At 28.3% G+C, this 22986-nt stretch overlaps 2 protein-coding genes across 7 annotated transcripts in view; both read right to left on the bottom strand.

The window, feature by feature from the left end:
- Positions 1 to 401: 401 nt before the first annotated feature.
- Positions 402 to 10973, bottom strand: LOC122271591 (fatty-acid amide hydrolase 2). Its single transcript, XM_043053439.2, has 7 exons — positions 10750 to 10973; positions 8234 to 8416; positions 6224 to 6443; positions 5445 to 5654; positions 3412 to 3531; positions 1635 to 1795; positions 402 to 515 (listed from the first exon to the last, which is right to left on the bottom strand). The coding sequence occupies exons 1-7, from the start codon at positions 10765 to 10767 to the stop codon at positions 402 to 404; spliced, it is 1026 nt and encodes a 341-aa protein (XP_042909373.2). The 5' UTR covers positions 10768 to 10973.
- Positions 10974 to 19659: 8686 nt separating this feature from the next.
- Positions 19660 to 22986, bottom strand: part of LOC107438937 (fatty-acid amide hydrolase 2-A) — a 140307-nt gene continuing 136980 nt past the window's right edge. For all 6 annotated transcript variants that reach the window (XM_071185622.1, XM_043053438.2, XM_043053437.2 and 3 more), the window contains exons 7-8: positions 22327 to 22419; positions 19660 to 21373 (exon numbers count right to left, since the gene is read on the bottom strand). In XM_071185622.1, coding sequence (XP_071041723.1) covers positions 20786 to 21373; positions 22327 to 22419 — 681 coding nt within the window. In that variant the 3' untranslated portion in view covers positions 19660 to 20785. The remainder of the gene's footprint in view (positions 21374 to 22326; positions 22420 to 22986) is intronic.

Consider the following 22986-nt stretch of genomic DNA (forward strand, 5'->3'; position numbering starts at 1 on the left):
TAGTGCGACGTAAATTAACAACAACAACTTAAACTATTAAAAATTAATTATTCATCATTTAAACATATTTATTGGTATAAAATTAACTTTAAAAAACTATTCCTTCAACATAAGTAGGAAATTAAATGGTATGTATTATGCATATTTTAAACATTTTCATTGAAACAAAAAATATACAATAAAATTTTTATTATATACTATAAAATTTTTAATTTTATTTTTTTAGATAGTTAAATACAGAATTAAAATTATACGCGGAAAATGTAACTTTTTTTTTCAAAAAAAAAAAAAAAAAAAAAAAAAAAAAAAAAAAAAAAAAAAAAAAAANAAAAGATTAACTTACCTTTTTAAGGGCCGCTAGAAACGAATTGTTACAAAAAATATTATAAATAAAATAAATTTCAGAGAAACATTTTACCAACCTGATGAATTTTATTTTTAGCATCTGGTGTTGAGCAATTAAGTTTCCCAGGAATTTCGTCCATGTAATAAATTTTTACTTTCCGAAAATTCACCTTTAAATATAAGGACTATTATACAAATATAAAACAAATATTATTTTTATAAAAATAATTTACTTGCCGATTACTTCCGAAATACTTGTGCACAATTTAGTTTCAATAAAAGAGTAAATTATTATCTGAGCTAATAATAATTTTAGATTAGCTGATAAAGCGGGTGCATCCATGACACATCTTTTCCTAACCTCGCTAAGACTTACAGACTCCTTAATTAATTCTTATTACCTCGAAATCCAAATTATTTTAGTTCAGTTACAATGACTGACCTTGACAATTATTCGTCTGAAATTGATAATAATTTTTTATTAAGTAATCGTTTACGATCTCTGAATGACAGATTCTAATTAGATTATTGTCATAAATTTTATGTTAATGGCGATAATCTGAGAACAATTTTTATGTAACAAAAGAATATGTCAGGAAATAATAAGCATGTTTTGGCTAATTATTTAACTGCAAAGGAAAGTTAAATGTGGATCTGAATATGCAAATAAACAGTGAGTATGTTTTATTTAAATAATAAAATCAAAGATGCATCTACACTTTAACGCTTTTCTTTGTAGCTAGGCCCTTTTTTGTATCAATATCATTTTTAGTTCATTCAACATTTGGAACGATAACAAAAACACTACTATCTATGCTTATTGCAAAAGGCATTAGTATCTTAAATTATGCTGATTGTTCGTAATCATAGCCCTTAATATTAATTTTTATAAACCACGAGAAAAAGAAAGTAAATGATTAGTGAAGAAACAACGCAGTTTAGAAAATGTTTATCTCAAATTTATGCTTAAAGAAAAATTTTATCTGAACCTGACGAACCATTAACGAGAAAGGCGATACTCAAAAAGTCAAAACCCATTTAGTTGTCAGAAGAAACTAAAAAGGGGAAAAGACTTTATTGAAAACAACTTCAAAATTTGATGTTCAATTACGTTCTTCTCAGTAGTAATTCGACAGAATTCGATAACGTTTTCGTTTTTCACCACTTATATTATTTCGTGCCCCTATTTTGTATACTTTTTTCATGTCAATTTTCGCCATATTACAGAAAACCTTGTTTACTAATAATATGATATCTAAAATTTTTCTAGAATTCTGAAAAATACTTACTCTTTTGTCCAGTGGCACTTTATTGTTGTTGTCAGATAAAATTCGCACCAATAAGGGCAAATCTTTGGCGTATCGACACATTGGTCCTGTGCTAATGAAATCATCCAATAAGGCGTCTTCGTCTGCATCTTCCGGGTAGCAGCCCCCGTTTGATATATAATCTATTCAACCAAAAGAATTCGTTGAAATGTTAGGTTGCAATCAAACAATTGAGAAAGCTGACAAAACATCTAAACTTCATGTCAACTTAATTTCGTATTGTTTTATTTAATTTTATGACCGTCGGCGAAAAGCTGACCAAATTGTTTGAGTTTTCGACTACCAATGTTCAATTCAATAGCCTTGTACTCGTAATTTTGTAGACCAGAAGACGAGGAAACTCTTGGATTAAATATTGGGAGCAATTTGTCTTTGCAGAGGACTCTTTGATAGAACTGATGGAACTAACCCGCATTTGAGATGCATAGAGAGGAAAACCACAAAAAACCCCATGGTTAGCCTGATGGCAAGGGGACTCTAACGCATGATCTGCATACCACTGAGGATATCGTAATTCAGCATTGTGATCCGTGTGAGTCCGTGAGCCTCCACAGTTCAAATTATTCGTATTGTTGTGAAAGTTAAATAGAGTATGTATTGTGTTTTTAAAATATAACAATTCAATATTTTGAAATTTGGATAAAGAATGGGTCTGTTTCGTGAAGTGGAGCTTTTGGAGATCACTCCAAAATTCTTCAACTTTTAAGAAGTTCATCGTTTAACGGTAAAAGTTTGTTAATCGCTTAACTGTTGATTTTTCGTTTGATTCAATTAATGAATTTTACGTGCCATCATTAATCTTTTTGTTTATAATAATTCTTTTATCAATATTTTAGAAATTTGTTTAAAAAAATTAAACTGCAATGAAAACAGTTAAAATCTTAAAGAAAAGTAAAATACAATTCCCGATTTTTACAAACTTGGGGAACATTTCTACTACAAATAATTTGACAATAGATGTGAGAAAACATAAAATTAAGATACTTTAGACATGTTCAAATTTAAGTACATCTAAGTACATGTTCAAATACGCATGAGCAGCTCGTCTACAACAGGATAGCCTCTCTAGAGGCGTGCATTAACAATTTATTGAATTATTAATTTTTATGATGTGCTCTCTTCCTTACTTCCAAGTTTGTTGGCAGAGTTCAGAAACACCCAATATATTAAGAGCTATAGTGAACTATGTCCCTGAAACTAACATGAGAGAACTAAATTCATAAATCTAATAGACTCAAATCGCAAAAGGATTCTTTTCATGTTAATAACAACATTTATCTCAAAACTATTATTTATAGACTTGATTCATTTTAGCTCTGATTACTTCAAATAGGAACAACGCATTTTAATGGGCAATTGTTATAGCCAATCCATCTACATTTGCCGCCGGCTTTTTTATACACTACCAAATTATGATGACGCGAACTGAAGTATAAATATTTGAAAAACACGTTTAAGGAGATAAACTTTTTATAATAATTGGGTACTTGCAACTCTAGAAAAAGTGAAGTGATTGATCTGATTTAATATGATTTGAATCACCTGATGCTCGATCAGGCGATTTAAATCAGATTTAATTGGATACCTGTAAGAGACGTCATGCGCGTGTGTCGAACCTGATTGGCTTCTGAATCGACAAATGCCACGATTTACCAACGATGGTGTAACTTGTTGGTGTCCAATTATTTTAAACTAATTTATAAGTTGAAACTTAAGTTCATAATAATAAGATACTCACTTCGGGAAGGCTTATGCCCAAAAATTCCACAAAATGATGATGGCATTCGTATGCTACCAGCCATGTCGTTTCCGATACCAATAACAGCAGCAGCAGATGTTATTATAGCTGCTTCCCCACCTGAAAAATTATGACATATTTGGCATGTTTAGTGAATAAAAAGCCAATCGCTGTTTCATACAATTTACTTAATCTAACCGAAAAGTATTGTCTTAATTGGCTTGGCATTGTTGCCATTTTTCACGCTTTTTGTTTAAGGTACTTTCTATTGGTAGCGATGTAACAGTTGAATTTGCAATTTGAGGCAGAAATTGTCTTACATTCTCAAATAATTAATATTTCTTAAAATTGGATAAGGATTTGGATGCATTTATTTATAATATTTATGAGTAGTGGTAGTAAAAATAATTCGACTTTTCTAAATAAAATATAAATATTAAAGGTATATATTTTATTACTAGTTTAAGTACAAAAAGAAAATCTCAAAAGAATCTGAAGAAAATCAATCAAAAGATTCGGCAGCTATGGTTCAGACACTTGCCCCATTGTGTTAATAGTTGCGCAATGTCATGCTCGCAAAAACCATTGACTATAGTTTGAATAAGCTTTGCATCCACATCTTGATTTCTTCGTTTGTTTGAAACCGTAGTCCTTTTTTGAGCTGATGGAAAATATAAGACACATCAAAATAGATCTGGACTATAGGGCTTAGGATCAGCATTTGAGTTTCTGCCGAAGTTCATTGGTTATATTTGCTTTTTGCAATCTAGCATCATCATGCAAAAGAATGTGTTCAACTAGACGTTAATGATGATATTTCGATTTCGTTGCCTTTATGAGCTTTGTTAAAATTTTCAAATAATACTTAGTTTTATAGCTACTAGAAACTAAAATAGATAATCTTTTTGAGAATCTCACCATCATTGTGCGTTCTTTTTAGAAACGGAACAATTATATATTACTCAAATTTCCTCATTTTGTTTTCTTATGCTATTATATGGATTCAGTGCAATAAGGTTTACATTAAAATTTATAGAATTATTACTTCGTTTTTGAACTATTACGTCGAATTGAACTTCGGTTTTTGTGTTATCATATGGATTTTGTAAAACGAATTTTGCATGAAAAAAAAATATAGATTACTGATTGAACATCCTCCAACTGTTCTTGTGTTATCATATTAATTTTGTTAAACGACTTTGCATAAAAAAATTATGGTTTACTACCCTGAATTTCCTCTAACTGTTCCCTTATTATCATGTGGATTTAGTAAAACGAGTTTTGACAAAACAGTTATGGATAACTCCCTGAACTAACTCCAATTGCTCTTGTGTTATCATACGGATTTAGTAAATCGAGTTTTGCGTGAAAAAAATATGGATTACTACTTGAACTTCCTCCAACTGTTCTTGTGTTATCATATTAATTTTGTAAAACGACTTTTGCATAAAAAATATGGATTACTACCCTGAATTTTCTCTAACTGTTCTTTTATTATCATATGGATTTAGTAAAACGAATTTTGCCAAAGCAGTTATGGATTACTCCCTGAACTTCCTCCAACTGCTCTTGTGTTATCATACGGATTTAGTTGAACGAGTTTTGCGTGAAAAAAATATGGATTACTACTTGGACTTGCTCCAACTGTTCTTGTGTTATCATATTAATTTTGTAAAACGACTTTGCATAAAAAAATTATGGATTACTACCCTGAATTTCCTCTAACTGCTCTTTTATTATCATACGGATTCAGTAGAACGAGTTTTACCAAAACAGTTATGGATTACTCCTTGAGCTTTCTCCAACTGTTCTTGTGTTATCATACGGATTGAGTAAAACGAGTTTTGCATAAAAAAATTATGGATTACTACCCTGAATTTCCTCTAACTGTTCTTTTATTATCATACGGATTCAGTAGAACGAGTTTTACCAAAACAGTTATGGATTACTCCTTGAGTTTTCTCCAACTGCTCTTGTGTTATCATACGGATTGAGTAAAGCGAGTTTTGCATAAAAAAATTATGGATTACTACCTGAACTTCCCCCAACTGTTCTTGTGTTATCATATGGATTTTTAGACATGCCAAAGACAAGGTTTGCACTCTCCCACCACAATAACGTTTCTGGAACGTTTGTAACAGTCACAGGTATTGCTCCAGCTTTTCTATATAGTGCTGTAGTATCGGCATCTTGTGCAGCAACTGCATTTTTCGATTTATAATAACCACAAGTTTGGGCCATTCCTAAAGATAAAAAAAAAATCTCCACAATAAAACAAAATTTTAAAGATTTATTTTGAAAATCTGGTTTATTTTACTTATTCTTATCATTTTCATTGCTTCTTATCATTTGCTACATACTTTAAAGTATCTTTATTAGTTAATACAGATTTTAGTGAAAATAATATCTCAAAATATTTTTTTTTTTATAATGAAGTACCAATAAAGATAAGTATTAATTCAATAAAACTGTATCATCCAAAATGTAAAATTTAGGTCTACTTTTTTTTAACAGAAAATAATAAAAATCATCAATAATCATAATTAATGTAATAGCTATTNGCAGGAAAAACTGTTGCCATGAATGGGTGAACCTGATTTGCAACTATGTTCAAGTAGCTTACAGACGTCAGGGATTGTTCTATGAGGATTATGGGTCCTAATGTTCCCCATGAAAGCATTGTTCCTCAACGAGAAACCATGAAGACCTGGAAGAGCCCATTGTTATAGATGGAGGGTGATCAAAATGTAATGGCTCTTCGGTGTATATATAGTATTTAGAAGATAAAAGATAATACATATGCTTAAGGTACCTTTGACTCCTATAGCTTCTTTGCACGTAAAAGGTACTCCGAGTAGCGGTGTATCTCTCTCAATATCATCCAGACGCTTTTCATTTTTATCCAAAAAGATATCGATATTTCTTGCATCTTTCAGTGCATCTTCATATCTCTCGTCACAAGCTGCATTAATAAAAGGATGTACCTCCCGGGATCTTTCCACGTAAGCTTTCATTACATCCTCACATTTCACCTGCATTGAAACACTTTACTTATTATACTTTTTCAAGTTTGTGTACTGACTTACGGTCACGAGAAAAACTATCTCAGGGATCCTTATCCAAGAAAAAGAATAAAAAAATTGGGAACAAAAGCATTTAATTTCGGAAGGAGTAAAAAAGATCTTATTAATTAATTAATATGCTATATATGCAAAATAATTATTGTCTTATTAATTAATATACCATAAATACAAAATTGTTTCATCCATGAATCCAGCTATTAATTAAAATTTATAGGAATTTGGATTGAATTGGCTTCATATGGCGCGGAGCGACTATTCACGCAGGGTTGGGGGTGAAAAAGGGCGACTGAAAAAAAAAATGTGGCGATTAAAAAATTAAAAACATTTACAAAGAATCTTTTTGATTTAACTATGAATCATTTGAAATGAAAGTCATAGTTGTAGTTGCAATTGAACATTTAAAAAGATTCTGAATAAATAAAAATGAATTGAGTTTCTACCGCTTTTTAAATTCTTAGTCGTCCGTGGCACCCCTGTCCAGGCCAGCTGATGCTCTGATAAGTGTGGCCGTAGGCAACTGAGACAAATGGCGTGAAGGTCATTAATAGCAAGAAAGGCAGTTGGCTGCTAATGTAGTTGTCAGTATAAGCAGATTGATATCATGATATAGTAATAGTAACATTGAAAAGTAATGGGACACTTTTATACTAACTTCAACATCAACAATTTTTCTTTCAGTAATAAATGTTTTGGAAGTTTTTACATGGCAAAACTGTAAGCACAATTTGAAAGATCATGCTTGAAGCTTTTGAAATTGGTGTCTATTTTAACCTTGCAAAATTTGTTAAAAACTGATTTCCTTTATTAATACCAATACAATTTAAAAAAATCATCCTACAAAGTAATTGTTGGTATAAATTTGAAAAAAGTTATTGTATTCCATTGCACATTTTGTTTAATCCGATCTTTGCATGTGTAAAAATGACATTATTTTTAAAAGCTTCACGCAAGATCTTTCAAATTTCGTCAGCAGTTTAGCCATTTAGAATCTACGAAAATATTGGTTGCTGAAAGAAAAATTGTTTGCATAGCGATAGAACGGAAGTGTTTCTATTATTTTGATCAACCCTTTTTTGTATTTTAAATTTAAGAATTATGGTGAATTTTCTCCCTTGGTCATCTCCCTTCTCTGGGAGTATCCATTATATTCGGCTGGCAAATTCCACGAAAGCAAAAAATGTACTGTGTGTTTAGTCACTTTATTTAATGTTAAAATTATATAATAATGAAATTTTTTAGAAAAATGTACCGAAAGGTAACAAAAATCAACATACGACACAAAATGTATAGTAACTTTCTAAAAACGCAAAAGAATTTCTGGTGTTGTTTTATGTTAAGGGGCTCCAATGTTATTTTTTATTTTTTTATTTTCTTTTGTATCGTTTCTTTTTTTCTTTTCTTTTTTTCAATTTTTTAGATATTATTGCAATAATAAAATCAATTTGTTTTCTCATTTTAAATTCACTTGAAAAACATGGTTTAAAAAAAAACATTTTTCTGTAAAAAATACTTGTCTATTTTCTATTATTAAATAAGAACACTGGATTTTTTTTTAGCTTTAATATTTGGCGAATACGTCTTTGATATTGTACTTTTTTTTCTATTTTCTAAAATTAATGTTAAATCATAAGTGTAGAGTTTGAACTTATATTTAAAATTTATATCAGAGTTAGCTGATAAAGAGAAAAATGCATTTTTATACAAAAGGACAAAATTAAAAAAAAAACAATCATTCTTACCTGCCGCGATCGAATTTTTTCAGCAAGTTCGGAAGCTGTGTAAAGTAATAAAGGATTGCGTATGGGAGGTAGTGGTTTTGTAGGTCCCATGAAAATTCGGTACAAAATCGAAAGAATTTTGTCAGACAATGGTCGTGTGAATGTTAGAATTATCCTCAAAATGTGTCCAATCGAACGTGCTACCTAAAGAGAAGGAACGGGTAAAATTAGAAAAAAAAATTTATTTTACTTCTTCAGTGTAACAAGCAATCACCCCTTAGGGGAGAGTGTGTTAAGACCGGGTATCTCGATTGTATGGGAATTAGTTCTCTTTTCTATGGGATAACCTTACTAGTGAAGAAGGACCTTCCATATTAGCATGCTCTTGTCAGTTAATTTACGGAGCCTGAATGAATAAGTTTGTTTTAGTTAGTCAACTAACTAATATTCTCTTGTTCTTAAGCTACCTTTATTTTTCATTAGAGCTGTAAAAATTAGCTTTAGTTCAGCTTATAATACGTTTACTAAAGGTTCATACCCTAGCAAATTATAGTAGCACTGTTATGTTTCGTTACGATAACCTCTGCTCTCGTGATAAGACTGGGTACTCCCTTCATGTGTTTCTGTGCCCACGAAGGCTACAGTGCAGCGGATGAAGAAAACAACGACATCGAAAGCTGAGCAAATATTTTACAGGTCCCGGGACAAAATTTAAGGATTCTTCAAAGTACAAAAAACCTTGTTTTCACATTTGTTGAATTTTTAAAAAGACTTTATATAATATTGTAGTTTTATATCAATAAAAAAAATCTAAGTATATTTTTCGAAAAAGAGAAAAACATATTTATAAGCACTATATTTAATTAGAATTTTGTTTTTATTTTGCCCACAGAGAACCAAGAAAATTATGTTTTGTCGATGTTTACAGGAAGTTAGTTGAAAAAAAAGCATTCGTGTCTCAAGGGAAGAAAATGGATAAAATTAGATAGTTGGGTGAGAGACAGAACGAAATGAAACTAGATATATTTTTTTTCTAGTTTCTGAATATTACAATTGAAAATGCATGAAGTTTTTAATGATTATAAAAGAAAATCGCGAAACATCACTCGTGAAAATATCAAATATATTTTTAGAAAATCACAAAAATCAATTTTATCCTCATAAACTTTAGAAGTCCCTGATAGGGGGCCCTAAAATTATACGAGCCCTGATTAAACTGGCTCTGACTGGAAATGACCGTTTAGTTTCTGAAAACTCCTAATGGTATACTATTATTTGTAAAATTTTGTAATATGTATTGTCATAGTTTTTTCCAGAGTTATTTAAAGTATTACAAACAGATTTTTTGTAACAAAAAAAAAGATTATGACGTAATGGGAAAATTATGAGCTAGATTGTTTGAAAGGACCACAATTCAGCTGATATTAACAACTTCAAAGTTGAAGAGATTCAGAGGTACTTCAATGCCTCTGTGTGTATTAGAACTCTCTCAATTAGCTCAATATTAGCTCTAATGCTATGTTTAGCTCCAATTTACGATTTACGAAACATTTCAATAGTATAAAGTAAGAAAATATTTCTCTGGTCAACATTTAAATACGAAATCAGTCTTAGCAACTCTTTAATACCGAATTCTTTGCAAAAAAACTCTTTTAAAGAAGGAATATAATATTAAGTTCCATTAAAGTATACTTGCTGAATTAAACAAAAAGCACCAAAAAATTTTTGAACTTGTAACAAAAGGCACTGATTGTTAAATTTATTGAAATTAGTTTAAAATTTAATGTTAAAATTATGTAATAATAAGATGTTTTGAAAAATGTAATGAAGGGCAACAAAAATCAACATACAACGCAAAATATTTAAATATTCTTGATAATAGTGATGAGGATAATCAAACAATTTTCTCACAATCTTCTCGAAAACCATTTCTAATTGTTATTTAAGAAACAATTTGATGATTTTAACATATATTTAAATAACTAAATAATATAGACAAATAGAGTTCATAAATATTTAACCAAACGATTTCAAATACTAAATGATAATACCAACATGATCCATTTTACACAAATGATGTTTGTAATTGCTTTTTGAAAGCTAAAATACTTAAGATAAATATCGTCGGTGATTGTTAATTTAGCAATTTAATTTTTAATTAATTAATTTTTTAATCAGTTCATTTTTTTTGTTTATCAGATATCCATATCGAGGCCAAGTTGTGAAATCTGTCCAGATTCCTGGGGGAATAAAAATATAAATTTACATAAGAGAATTACTTAGTTAAAAAGAAAAAAAAAAGATTAAAATTCTTGATGGAGAAAAATTTTTCTTTTAAATCCTATATGTATATTTTGATTCTAAAATGATTAAGAAGTTTCTCGAATTAAAAATTAGTTTAAAATTTTATGTTAAAATTTTATAATAACATTAATTTTAAAAAATTGTAAAAAAGACAACAAAAAAAATGAACAAACAAAATAATTAAGAAAATATTGTTGATAATAGTTATAAAGATAGCCAAACGATCTACTTACAATTCTCTCGAAAGCCATTTCTATTTGTTCTTTAGGAATAAAAAAATTCGTTTGGTGTTATTTTAACTAATATTTGAATAACTGAACAATGCAGAAAAACACAGTTAAGAAATAATTAACCGAATGATTTTAAATACTACTAAATGATACTGAGAACATGATTCATATTACACAAATGCTGTTTGTTATCGTTCTTTGAAAGCTAAAAAAAATTGACAAGAAAATCGTCTGTAATTGTTTATTTTATGAGTTTATTTTATTATTTTATGTTTGTTTATTTTATCAGATGCTCTTCTTCGAGGCTAAGTAGTTAAATTTGGTCCAGGATGGAAAAAAAATGTTAACTTACATAAGAGATTTACTTTCTTGAAAAAAGAAAAAAAGCATTAAGATTCTAGACAGGTGACAAAAGAATTTTAAATAGTATACACTTTTGATTCTATGAAAATGATTGAGAAGATTCCCGGTTACATTTTTTATTAATCAGTAATGGTCGTCTTACGTAATATCATGAGTTACATAAAAGGTAAGTTTTATTTTTTTAATCAGGTGATGTCTATTTTCAGATAATTTGTTACTTTATATAATCCCATGATTTTTACTTTATATACTTTATATACATGATTTTTACTTGGTTACTTTAAATAATCCCATGATTGCTGTTAATAATTTTCTCATATTTTGCTGCGCAATTTGTTTTAAAATAGAATTAGAAGAAAAGTTTGTTTGAGGAACGGAAATTGCTTTCACAATTTTGTTGCGAAATGACACTGAAAATAAATAAGATAACTAATAACTAAGTTTTTATGTTTGTGTACACGTATACGCAGACAGTAAAGCAAAAAACGGTTTGTCAAGAATAATTTTAAACCTGTTGATCCAGCTTTTAAAAACTAATAATTCACTGTTATTTTAGTGTTGTGGTTCATACATTTCTTTACATTATGTTGCGTAATTTGTTTTAAAATAAAAGCAGAAAAAAAGTTTACTAGAGGAATGGGAATTACTCCCACAATTTTGTTGCGTGATCTCATTGAAAATAGATAATAAAACTAATTAAAGTTATTATGATTGTGTGTACGCATATTGGAAGAATCCTAAAAATATTCAGATCACGCTAGCACCGATAGAAAGATAGTACACAGAGATCAAAAAATTAAAAGAAGCAGACAATTTTGGAACATCTTAAAATTAGTTGTTTTATTTATTTGTTAAAATTGGTTTTTTGATTGTAAGGTGTGCACTGACCCATCACGGGAGTTGAAAATGATATAAGCCTTGTTGACGTTTTTAATAAATGTTTTACAGCTTAAATATATTTTATTGGTGGTAGCATCCGGATAAACTTATTTACTTTAAAGGANAAAGAGTAAAAGAAGCAGACAATTTTGGAACATCTTAGAAATAGTTGTTTTATTTATTTGTTGAGATTGGTGTTTTGATTGTAAGGTGTGTACTAACCCATCACGGGAGTTGAAAATGATATAAGCCTTGTTGACGTTTTTAATAAATGTTTTACAGCTTAAATATATTTTATTGACAAACTTATTTACTTTAAAGGAATCGTGTTGTGTTATTTATTATGGCTTTCTTGGAATGAGCAAAAAAAAAAATGCGATTTAGTAGAATAAAATGAGGAGTTAAGGGAAAATGTCAAGGACAATATTACTGATTGATTTAATACATTTTAAAAATTCAATTTGTTTAAAGAAATGTTTGAAGTGTTTGAAGAGAATCGTATCGGAAATAAAGGAATAGCAGAATAACGAAGACAACAAGAAAAAGCTGAACAACGAAGACCAGAAAAAAAGGAACAAAAAGGGGAAAAAAAGCAATAATTTGAACAAGACTGATTAACTTTTAGTAACAAGCCAAGTGGTCCATAAAATATTGGTGCTACTCAGCGTCTAAATATTGGTACTGGAGATATTGATACTACTCAGCGGAATACGTTGGATATTCACAAGTTAAATTTACCTGTATATAGTAGTAATTTTCGAGCGTCAGACAAAACAAGCACAGATCACAGATTCTTAAATAAAAGAGAGTCACTTATCATCTTTTCATTCACCTGATATAACAAAATTAACAGCAAGAGAATCTGAAGAATAAATTAAGTGGCCATGACCAATTAAAAGAAATTTTATTAAAATTTTTTAATTTAAGTTCTGGAAAATTACGGATGAAATCTTACAGGAAATATTCTCTGGGTACTCAGCCTACCATGCAAAGTGCAATGAAACACTTACATAACAGCCTTGATAATAGCCATGTATTTCATTAAAATATCCATAGGTGATTCTAGTGAATGATAGAGAATCTGTGTCGATGATTAATGTACTTTTTACTATTTTTGTAGATCTAGTTTCTTAAGACAAATCTAATGGGATCAAGGAATATCTTGATGTTTTTCAATTAGTCAGGTGCATGAAAAATCAGCTCTTTTTAATTTTTTTTTACTTCTTTTATTTCATTTTATTTTATAACCGTTGTTGAATAGTCGACCCAGTTTAGATCTTACGACTACTAATGTACAACTCCGTAGCATTGTAGAATTGAACCAATCCAGAAGACAAGACAACTCCTGGATCAGTACCCCCAGAGGTAGTTGGTACGATTTGTTATGGGAACATGGAGGACTTAGTGACTCGACATATTTTTAACGTGCACCAGTCACCATTTTCTACACGGGGAGTCTTTTGCCGATGGGGATTGAACCCACTACCCCTTGGACATGGGCCCAGTGCTCTACCTACCAGGCTATCCCTGTCCCTTCTTTTATTTTATTCAATTTTTGTGAATGTCCATTTTATTCAGAGTTTAAAAAAATTGAAATTAAATGAAAGTTTTTTTGTTTACGCCCGGCTAACTGAAAAGTACCAACTACTTTTATGAGCATGTTAAGTTTTTTGATCGATTTGGCATAAAGGTTCAGCATAGTTCAGTTCAGTTCGCCACCCACAGTCAAACCTTGTAGAAATGTTTCATAGAACTATCAAACGGATCTTAACCAATTGGAACCTGTTTGGAATCAGGTTTCTACCATTTGCTCTTTTAACTTTGAGTACTATGATACAAGAAAAAGATTATCCCCATCAAAGGTAGTGCACGAAAAAAAACATTTTTGGGATTAACAGGCTTTTATGGTCGATATATACTAATATTCTATGTTGCTTGGGAGGAAAAAAGCAAAGAAAAAAAATCAATTAATGAATAAAAAATTTAGTTCACCATTGAAGTTTGAAATGTAAACATATTAAGTTTTGTGCTTGTTAAAAAATGTGTAATATAGGAAAAGTGTTTCAAGGGGGAATGATTTGTAAGAGTTCTAAAAATATCCAGCTAACAGAAGCATTGATAGAAAAACGGTGCACTGAGATCAACAGCCAGATCAAAGAAATATTAAAAGAAGCTGATAATTTTGGAACGAATAAGTTTCACTATTAATTCTAAATGAATTAGTTAAGAGTTGTTAATTTTTGTTGAGACTGTTTTTTTTCCTCCTATTTCAAGGTGTGTACTAACCGTAAAATGGAAAAATGAAAATTGGAAATGATATAAGCTTTGTTAATGTTTCAAATAATAATTATTATTATTTCCTTTTAATAAAATATTTCTGTTTAGCTTGAATCGGTAAATTTACAGATAAAATATACAGATGTTCTGCTATTTTACTATTTTGGTTAATATCTTTATTTATTTATTATTTTTCTTATGTAATTTGTTTTAAAATAGAAGATGAAAAAAAAGTTTACACGAGAAATTGGAATAACTTTCCCAACTTTGTTAAGCAATGACTTTGCTAATAAAATAAATGAAATAATTAATTTAAGTTATTGCGTTTGTGTATTCAATCCCTAAAACTAAAAACGGAACATAACGGAAATAATTTTTAATCTAATGATCCAATTTCTATGTGCTAAAATGTGAATAATAGTTTGCGTTCTAATAGACTATGAGCGTAAAAGTTTTCGAATTTATAACTCGAATTTTTTTCTTCTGAAAATATACCTGAATAACCAATGAGAACCTGAATAACCGCTTTTGCAGTCTTGGGTATCATTTGTTTCTTTGAATAAGAGTTAAATTATGAGAAGAAAATTTAAAATTTTGTACTCTTTTGATACTATATTTTTAATGTTTGCTCTTTTCATTATTTATCGTAATAGTGCAAATACAAACATTCTTTCACCTATTTTATAAAAATGCACTAGTCAACAGATAATTTAAAATTTGGTTGAAAGAAAAGAAATAAGGAATAACTTGTAAACAATTTTTAAATCGAAAATAATTTTTAATAGAGTCAATTCCAATTTCTTAATAGATACAGTAAAATTTTTTTCTCGGGAATAAAATAGAAAAATAAAAATTTTGAGTTTTAAATTTTCATTTTTTGAGAAACTTACTTATTTTTTCCTCTTTAAACTTTGGATTTGCAATTTAAAATTACTCAGTTTTAGAAAATGTGTGTCTTTTTTATATTAAAACATTAAGTAAAGCTCTTATTTAAAATATTAGGACAATTAAGAAGTTCCACTCTAAAAATTATCTTACTTTATACATTTTTGTTTTTTGCTTAAATTAAATTAAAAATTTAGCGAGTCAAATCCACATATTTCACACTATTTTTAAGCATTAAAAAATAAAAATGAAACATTAATTAATTCGACAATTTATTTTTCTTGAAAAAAATTTAAATATTAGAATAAAATTTCATGTGGTCCAAAATATTAGAATATTTCATAATAAACACTTAAATACATATACAAATGAAGAAAAAAATCACTTAATATTTTGCAACATCACCTTTAGCATTGATGTCTGCGTATAAACAATCTTCCAAAAAATAAAAAAATCTTTTTTTTTGTTGCTGTCTTCATTAGTCCAAGTAGACTTAATGCTCTCAAATAGCCCAGTTTTGTTTGTAGGAACAATTTCTCCTAGTTCTTTCTTTACTATTTAAAAAAAAATTAAATTTGGTAAAAATCTGGTGTATTAGTTAGCCATATAATTCTTAGGTTGCCCAATAATTCTGCGTTACTCCTGTCAGACTTTAGTTGATTTTGGTCAAGGTGCAGATAAATCTTGTTTGAAAATAAAATTGTCCTCAAACAATCATGCAGCGCTCGAGAATATCTTGATAAATCTTGATATCTGAAACAACTTTTACCTTTTCAGGTCCGTTTATGCTAATGTAACTTAACACTATCTCACTAGCTGCAAACAAACGCACATTTCAAGCTCTCTTTAATAAATTTTTGATGTAATCTCTCTATTATTATTTAATCCACCAAACTCGAACGTTTTGACTACTATAAGGCACGCAGAACATACTCTCGGCTCTAAATATAGTTTTGCAACTCCATAAAAATCTTAATTTTCACCATCTTATTCTTACAAGCTTTTGTTTTACAGTCGTAAGTGGTTTTGTTTCTGGAACACACGATTGAAACTTAAATTTGAAGATGTCTTAATGTTGTCAATTTAGAAGCATTAATTCCATCATTTTTCTTTCCATTTTTTGATGCAAATATCGTACTCTCCTAAAAGATTTTTTTTAACTAAGTTTTCAGTTGACTGTCATCTCTGGTTGACGTTTTCACAGTTTTAATTTTCCCAATATTTAGCCTCACTTCATACATCAAAATGAATTACGTGTCTGATTAGAGCAACGCAATTTTATAGTGATACCGTGGCCAGCTATTTCACCAGATCTGAACTCACTTGAAAATATATTGGGTAAAAAAAGATTGCTTGTTCCATACAAGATTGTTTATATGCAGTGTTCGAAGTTAAAGGCAATAATGTAAAATATTAAGCAACTTTTTTTTCTTAATTTATAACTAAATTGTAGTGTTTATGATGAACCATTCTAAATGTTTGGACCTAATGAAGTTTTATTCTAATATTTTGATTTTTTTCAAAAATGAATTGTCGAATTATACTATATTTTGATTTTTAATGTTTGCAAATAATACGGAATATGTTGCCTTTTAATTAAATTTAAATACTTAAAAATAAATAATAGAAAATAAGAATATTTTTAATGTCCAATTTTTTAATTATTCTAACATTTTGAATCTGAGATGCATTTTCAATATTTAGGTTAATTTCTTTCAGTTTAAAATTGATTAATGTAATTATGTTCGTAAAATTTACAATTTGTTTCTATGCAATTATGTATGTTAAGTTGTATGTTTTGTGTGACTTAATTTATAGACTAGAAAAATTGTTATCGATTCAAAATTTAATATTTTTCTGAGATATTTTTTTAAAAAAATAAAAAGACAGAAGAGAAAAGAAACAAAATAAGAGATCTTAAAAAAAAGGAGAAAAAAAAGGCGAAGAAAATATATACAAAAGGGGGGGGGGATATGTAGTCAAGTTATTTCAATTTAGTTTTCTATCAGTAACTAAATTGAATTAGTACTGATACTTAAGTACTTGTGTTATCTTTTGATGGTTTTAAACACTGAATTATATTTTGACTTCCAAATTATAGTGGCGTCACCTATTATTGTTTTGGGAAACTAATTTCTTTTTCATACTTGATCAAGCGTAGGAATTTTCCCTTAGGAGTTAAATTTGATAAAATTGATTGCATGTAATGTTTAATATGATTCGAATAACTATTTCTTAGAAATTGATTGAAATTTCCAAAAAATAGTTTTTTGAAATTTATTTATTTATTTATAGTTATTCGAAATATTGGAAAATTTATTTCCTTTGAAACCTGAAACGTTTTGATAAAATCAAAGAACACGGTTCCTTTCAAATTTTTCATTTTTTCTGTTCCCTTTCCTCTTATTATTGTGAAGGCTAAAACATTCTATAAGAAAATTAATGCTTAAAGAAGTAAGTATACTAAATGTAGTTTTATTGCAATTTGAAAGTCTGAAAAAAGCGAATCAAAATCCATTTAAATACTTAGACTATTTCTCAAAATTTTTCTTCAATTTACTTTTTAATACAAAACTGTTTTCTTGAAAAAGAAACATTAATTATTAAACATTAACATTTTTATTACATTTCTTAAATGCACTAAATTTATTATATCATAAGTATTATGATACATAGAATGTCAATGCTCAATTTAAATGTGTAAAATATCACAAAATAAATTATCGTTGTTGTTGCAATCCTTGTTAAATATTTGTTAATTGTTAAGGTTAATTTATACTATCTTTTCCCTTAGCTTTTTTATATTTTCACAATACATCACAAGTTTGTCAAATTGCCACTCCAGCCTCATATGTTACGTTGAATATTATTCAAATCGTTTGTATACAATTTTTTAACTCTTGTTAAAAGTCATCGATTTGGAAAGATGTGTACATTTCTGAGTACAGCTCTGACACGTAGTACTGTATTAAATATTGCATTCCTGTATGCGTGTTTATAAGTTTCTTTATGTAACATAAAATGGCAATAGGCTAAAATCGTCGTTTCTCATTATTGCCAATACATTCAGTCCAAAAAAAAGAAAGCATATAATGAGATTATCTGGAAATATTTGGCTGTCATCAACTCAAAATTAATAAAAGTTAAATGGAAGTTACTTGTGTAAACTACTTAATTGTCTCTTATTCAATGGTATTTTTTTATTTTTTTGATAACAGAGATATTTAATCTACGTTTCTTAAAAATATCTTCAACTATTTTTAACAATTATACAATTATATTTAACTTATTACATTATTCCAGCTCTTTTTCCATATTTTTATTTAAACTTAAAATTACAATCTATTTCGAAATTACAACTTAAAACTAAATAAGATGTACCTTTATTATATTAAAAAGAAATTCTGTGGCATCACTTTATTTTATAACATTTTGGAATAAAAAATTTAATTTACAATTATTAAAATTTAAATAGTTTACATTTAGTTTTTGATTAAGTTCCTTTTATTTTTATAATATATATTTATGAGAAAGTGTGTGTATCAACAAATACGAATGAAAAAAATTAATGGTAAAAAAGCTCTCAACTGTCAACTGGTTTTTGCCATATTGCTATTTAAATTCTTTGACCGAATTTTTTTAGCTAGTTTTCATTGTAATCAAAAATTAAATTAAAAAAAAAAGGAGTTGTGAATGAAGTTCAAATAGCTGAGAAAAATGATTTGGTTTTAATTTTATCCCAATGTCCTTTACGGAGCTCGATAGGTGATAATAGAATAAAATTTTTGGTTAAAAAGGTTTTAGGCTTGATTTTCGATTATTTTATCTGTTACTCATCAAAGCAATCATGGGGATTAGCAAGAGAGACCAATTTGAATTTAAATATCTATATTTTGTTTTGTTTTCATCGTCATTTGGTGTAAGTTTTTGAATTTTTTTTTCAAAATTAAAATTTAAAATTTTTTTTCCTGAAAAGTGCGCATAAAATCTAAAATTTATTTTTCAAAAGTTTTTGAAATTAAATGAAAAGAGAATAATTGAAATCATCAATTAAATGAGAATCATATCACAGCATTTTCAAAACATCCATCGTCCACTGTAATCACATATATTAATGTGACATATTAAAATGTTTAATTAAAATTATTTTTCTTTAATTTATAAGCTTCTTATAAGCAGTATTCTCCATGGAAAAAATTTTGAACAAAAATCAGGAGCTCGGGGAAGAATAGTTCATGCCTTGTTGCTTGAATGTGCGATCAGAATTTTATTTATATCTTTTTCTGCTACAATTTTTTTTTAAAAATCGGTTAGTCTAATTGAAGTCATCCAATAGAAAAAATACAAACTCTTATTTATATTTTAGACAGAAAGCTAATTATGCTTAATTGGTATATTATCAATGTCTCAAGTAACAGTCAATTAAAAAAGATTGACCTGTATAAAAAGAGAAATAGATAGTTCGTAATTCAAATACAATGAGAAAAATACAAGTTATATGAAATGGTATTTTGATGAAATTAATGTTTATTACGTTACATTACAACACAAATTCACAAGTCATACAAATTAAAAAATGAAAGAAAAACAAACATTTTTAAAAGTGGGTGTATTTTTGTGCATGTTTTCATGCAGCAAGTTTTAATATAATTTTATAGTAAATAATGCTGAAGAAATTCTTCCATTTGTTTTTTTTACGCTATGCTTATAAAATATTTATAGTTTTATCATTTTTGATATTGTGTTTCGCAATAGTTTAATTTGACCGAGTAGAATAGCGTAGGAAATGTAAATTAATCCTTGGTATTCGTCGAAATGTTCTGTTCTCATTTGCTAAGATATAAATCATTTACAGTAGCAAAGAATTTAAAAACAGTGTTACCAAACTTAGCAACCTTAGCACCATTGAAAAATGATTGCTCCACATGAAAATACTTGCACGGCAAAACACTTAATATAATAAAGAAATGAATTGTTTGTTGTCAGTATTTGAAAAAATATATTTATATGTTATTACGAATAATTTTGTATATCCCTTTTCATTTCAATTAATAATAATTACCTAAATTTGAATGAAAATATTTTTAATTCTAAACGATCTGTAGCTAGAAGTTAGTGGGTTCAAATCCCCCTAAATTTTTGATTAAAACAAAATGTATACATTGAGTTTACTTAAGCAATGCAAAAATTTTGCGTTTAATTTATCTTTCAGTAATCAGATTTAGAGTTACTAATTTCCACAAATTGAATCGAACAAGTCATTATTTCATGATAAATACATGCGAAGTAATTTTTAAATGAAACATAATATTGTTGAAAACATTATTGCAGTTAGCTGAAAATATTATTCCAAAAGTATGCGATTGTTATTTTTCACTAAAAGTACCCGATGCAATAAATATTTTTCAATCTTAAAGAACCGTATAGCTCCTTGCTATAATATTACGTTTTCTAGTTTTTATACATTGTCATTAAGATAAATATTTATAAACATAGTTTTATTAGCTACATTTTACACATGGATGTATAACATTTTTGATTTCAATTATAATGATAAAAATGAGGATTTAACACTATTGAAAACAAACAATTTAACTGATAAGTTCTATAAACTCAACGAAGTTTTAGTGGACATTTATGAAGCTATAACTGGACATGGACTTTTCCAGCCACCAAATACTTTATCCAACTCAACGGCTGTGGCAAGAGTCAAATGGTCTTTGAAATGTCCACTAATAGCTTGGATACCAATAGGTACTCCGTTATAAAATCCAGTGGGTATCTGCGAACTAGGAAAACCTAAAATACTGAATATACAAGTGTAGGCAATATTGGGGTATTTGGGAATGGTCATGAGATAATGAGGAGGTGGTTCTGGATGAGTCGGTATCAGGAGAATAGCATCTTCGCTGAAGATTTCCTGGAATTTCTTCTCTAATTCTTGGTATTTCTGCAAGCATTTGTAGTAAAAGGCATCTTTGGTTCTTCTGTCAACCATGGCGAAGTAGATGGCCGGCCACGTGTGATCGGAGAGTCGGAAGATGCTTTTGAAAAGTTCCCACCAGAGGTTGATTTTGCCGCTTTCACCGGCTAGGCAGTCTTTGAATGGGGCGATGTCCCTCTCCAGCAATTTGCATTCCCAAATTGGAAATGCGTATTCTAATTCGTCCATCTTCAAGGGAATGGTTGTTATGTCGTACGTTATTTCAAAGTGTTTCGCTGCCTATGAAATTAAAACATTATAAAAATTAATCTACTACAATGTTACATTTTTTTTTTCAAATTTAATTTTATGTTAAAATACTAAGAGGGCTTAAACTCTTATGTATTTGTAAAATATTTTATTCATCTATATATTTTTTGTTTTTCCTCCCCCTTTGTTCCTTTTAAACTTTAGAGCTTCAGAAATGATAGATCAATAATGTCATACTTATTTCAGAATATATTTTTACAATTTATTAGTTCAAAATATTTAATACTAATTATAAATACAACCACACAGTTTAGTCGAACATAACTAAGTTTAAATAAAATTCTTTACTTTGAAAGATATACCCCTCATAAATACCAGTCTTTTTAGCTATCTCGCTTACGTAATTTTTTAGACATTGAAGCAATTTAAATGCATTAAAATACCTAACGAACTTTAATTTACAGTTAACTAAAATAATCATGGCAAAGAAAGTTACATCTCAAATGCAATAAATTCTTTCCAAATTGTTTTTCGGAAAATAAATTTGCGAGAAATCAAACTTTTAATTATACATTTTCGACCACACTGTTTAAATATACATTTTCGACTACACTGTAAAAAATCCTTATCAAATCACGTTAAGAAATACCGGAGACGGTATTCTTTAGTGTAAAATCCATTTTTACCTGAACACGTTACAAAAAAAAAAAAAAAAAANCGAATTCACGTTAAAAAAAAAAAAAAAAAAATCTGATACGCCGTAATTTTTACAGCAATAATTACAGTAAAACCACTGAATCACTCTAATTATATAAATACAACTATGAAAATTGCGGTAAAAATTTATTTTAAAGGATGATGCACCCAAATTGCGGGTATTATAAGTTGATCAGAAATTTTCTACCATGTAACAATTAGTGTTATAATAAAGTAAATAAAATACATCTAATGTGTTTGGCTTTATATTATTAAATAATACAAACCATTCGAACTTTCTCTGTTATAGAAGGAATAGACGAATTTAGTATGCCAGGTATGTTTTCCATGTAGTAAATTTTCAGGTTGCTGAAGTTCACCTAAAATATTTTTAAATAAATTAATAACAATACAAAACGATATATTTAACTTATTCTTTCAAATGGCGTGAAAATATTTGCGTTCTTAATAAATTATTTTAAACAAAAAAGCAACATAACCAGAAATAAAAACATCCAATTCTTATAAATATTTATTACACTAATAATTCAATTCATCAAAAACGCTAAAAATAAAGTAAAATATATTTAAATAAAAAATAACTAAAATTTTACATTTTTCCTTGTGCAGCGACAAAAATAAACTCGCGTAGGCAAAGAATGAAATAATGACATTTTGAATTAATAACATATAGAACATTTATTTGCGTACAAGTATGAAATGAACTAAATAAAATAAAATGATTTTAAAATATGATTATTATAGACAAGGCCAGAAATAATGAAACCTTTTTTCATTCAGTGTGCCAGTTTCTTAAATGTAGTTTAATATTTTTAGGTGTACAGTGGTGCTACTCGTTATACGAAAGAGTTTTTCAAAATAATCTTTGAAAAACTTCTTTGATTTCAAAGTATAGAATTACATAACTATACGCAACTATATTTACT

The sequence above is a fragment of the Parasteatoda tepidariorum genome, chromosome 9, assembly GCF_043381705.1.
Source record: "Parasteatoda tepidariorum isolate YZ-2023 chromosome 9, CAS_Ptep_4.0, whole genome shotgun sequence".
Classification (NCBI taxonomy): domain Eukaryota; kingdom Metazoa; phylum Arthropoda; class Arachnida; order Araneae; family Theridiidae; genus Parasteatoda; species Parasteatoda tepidariorum.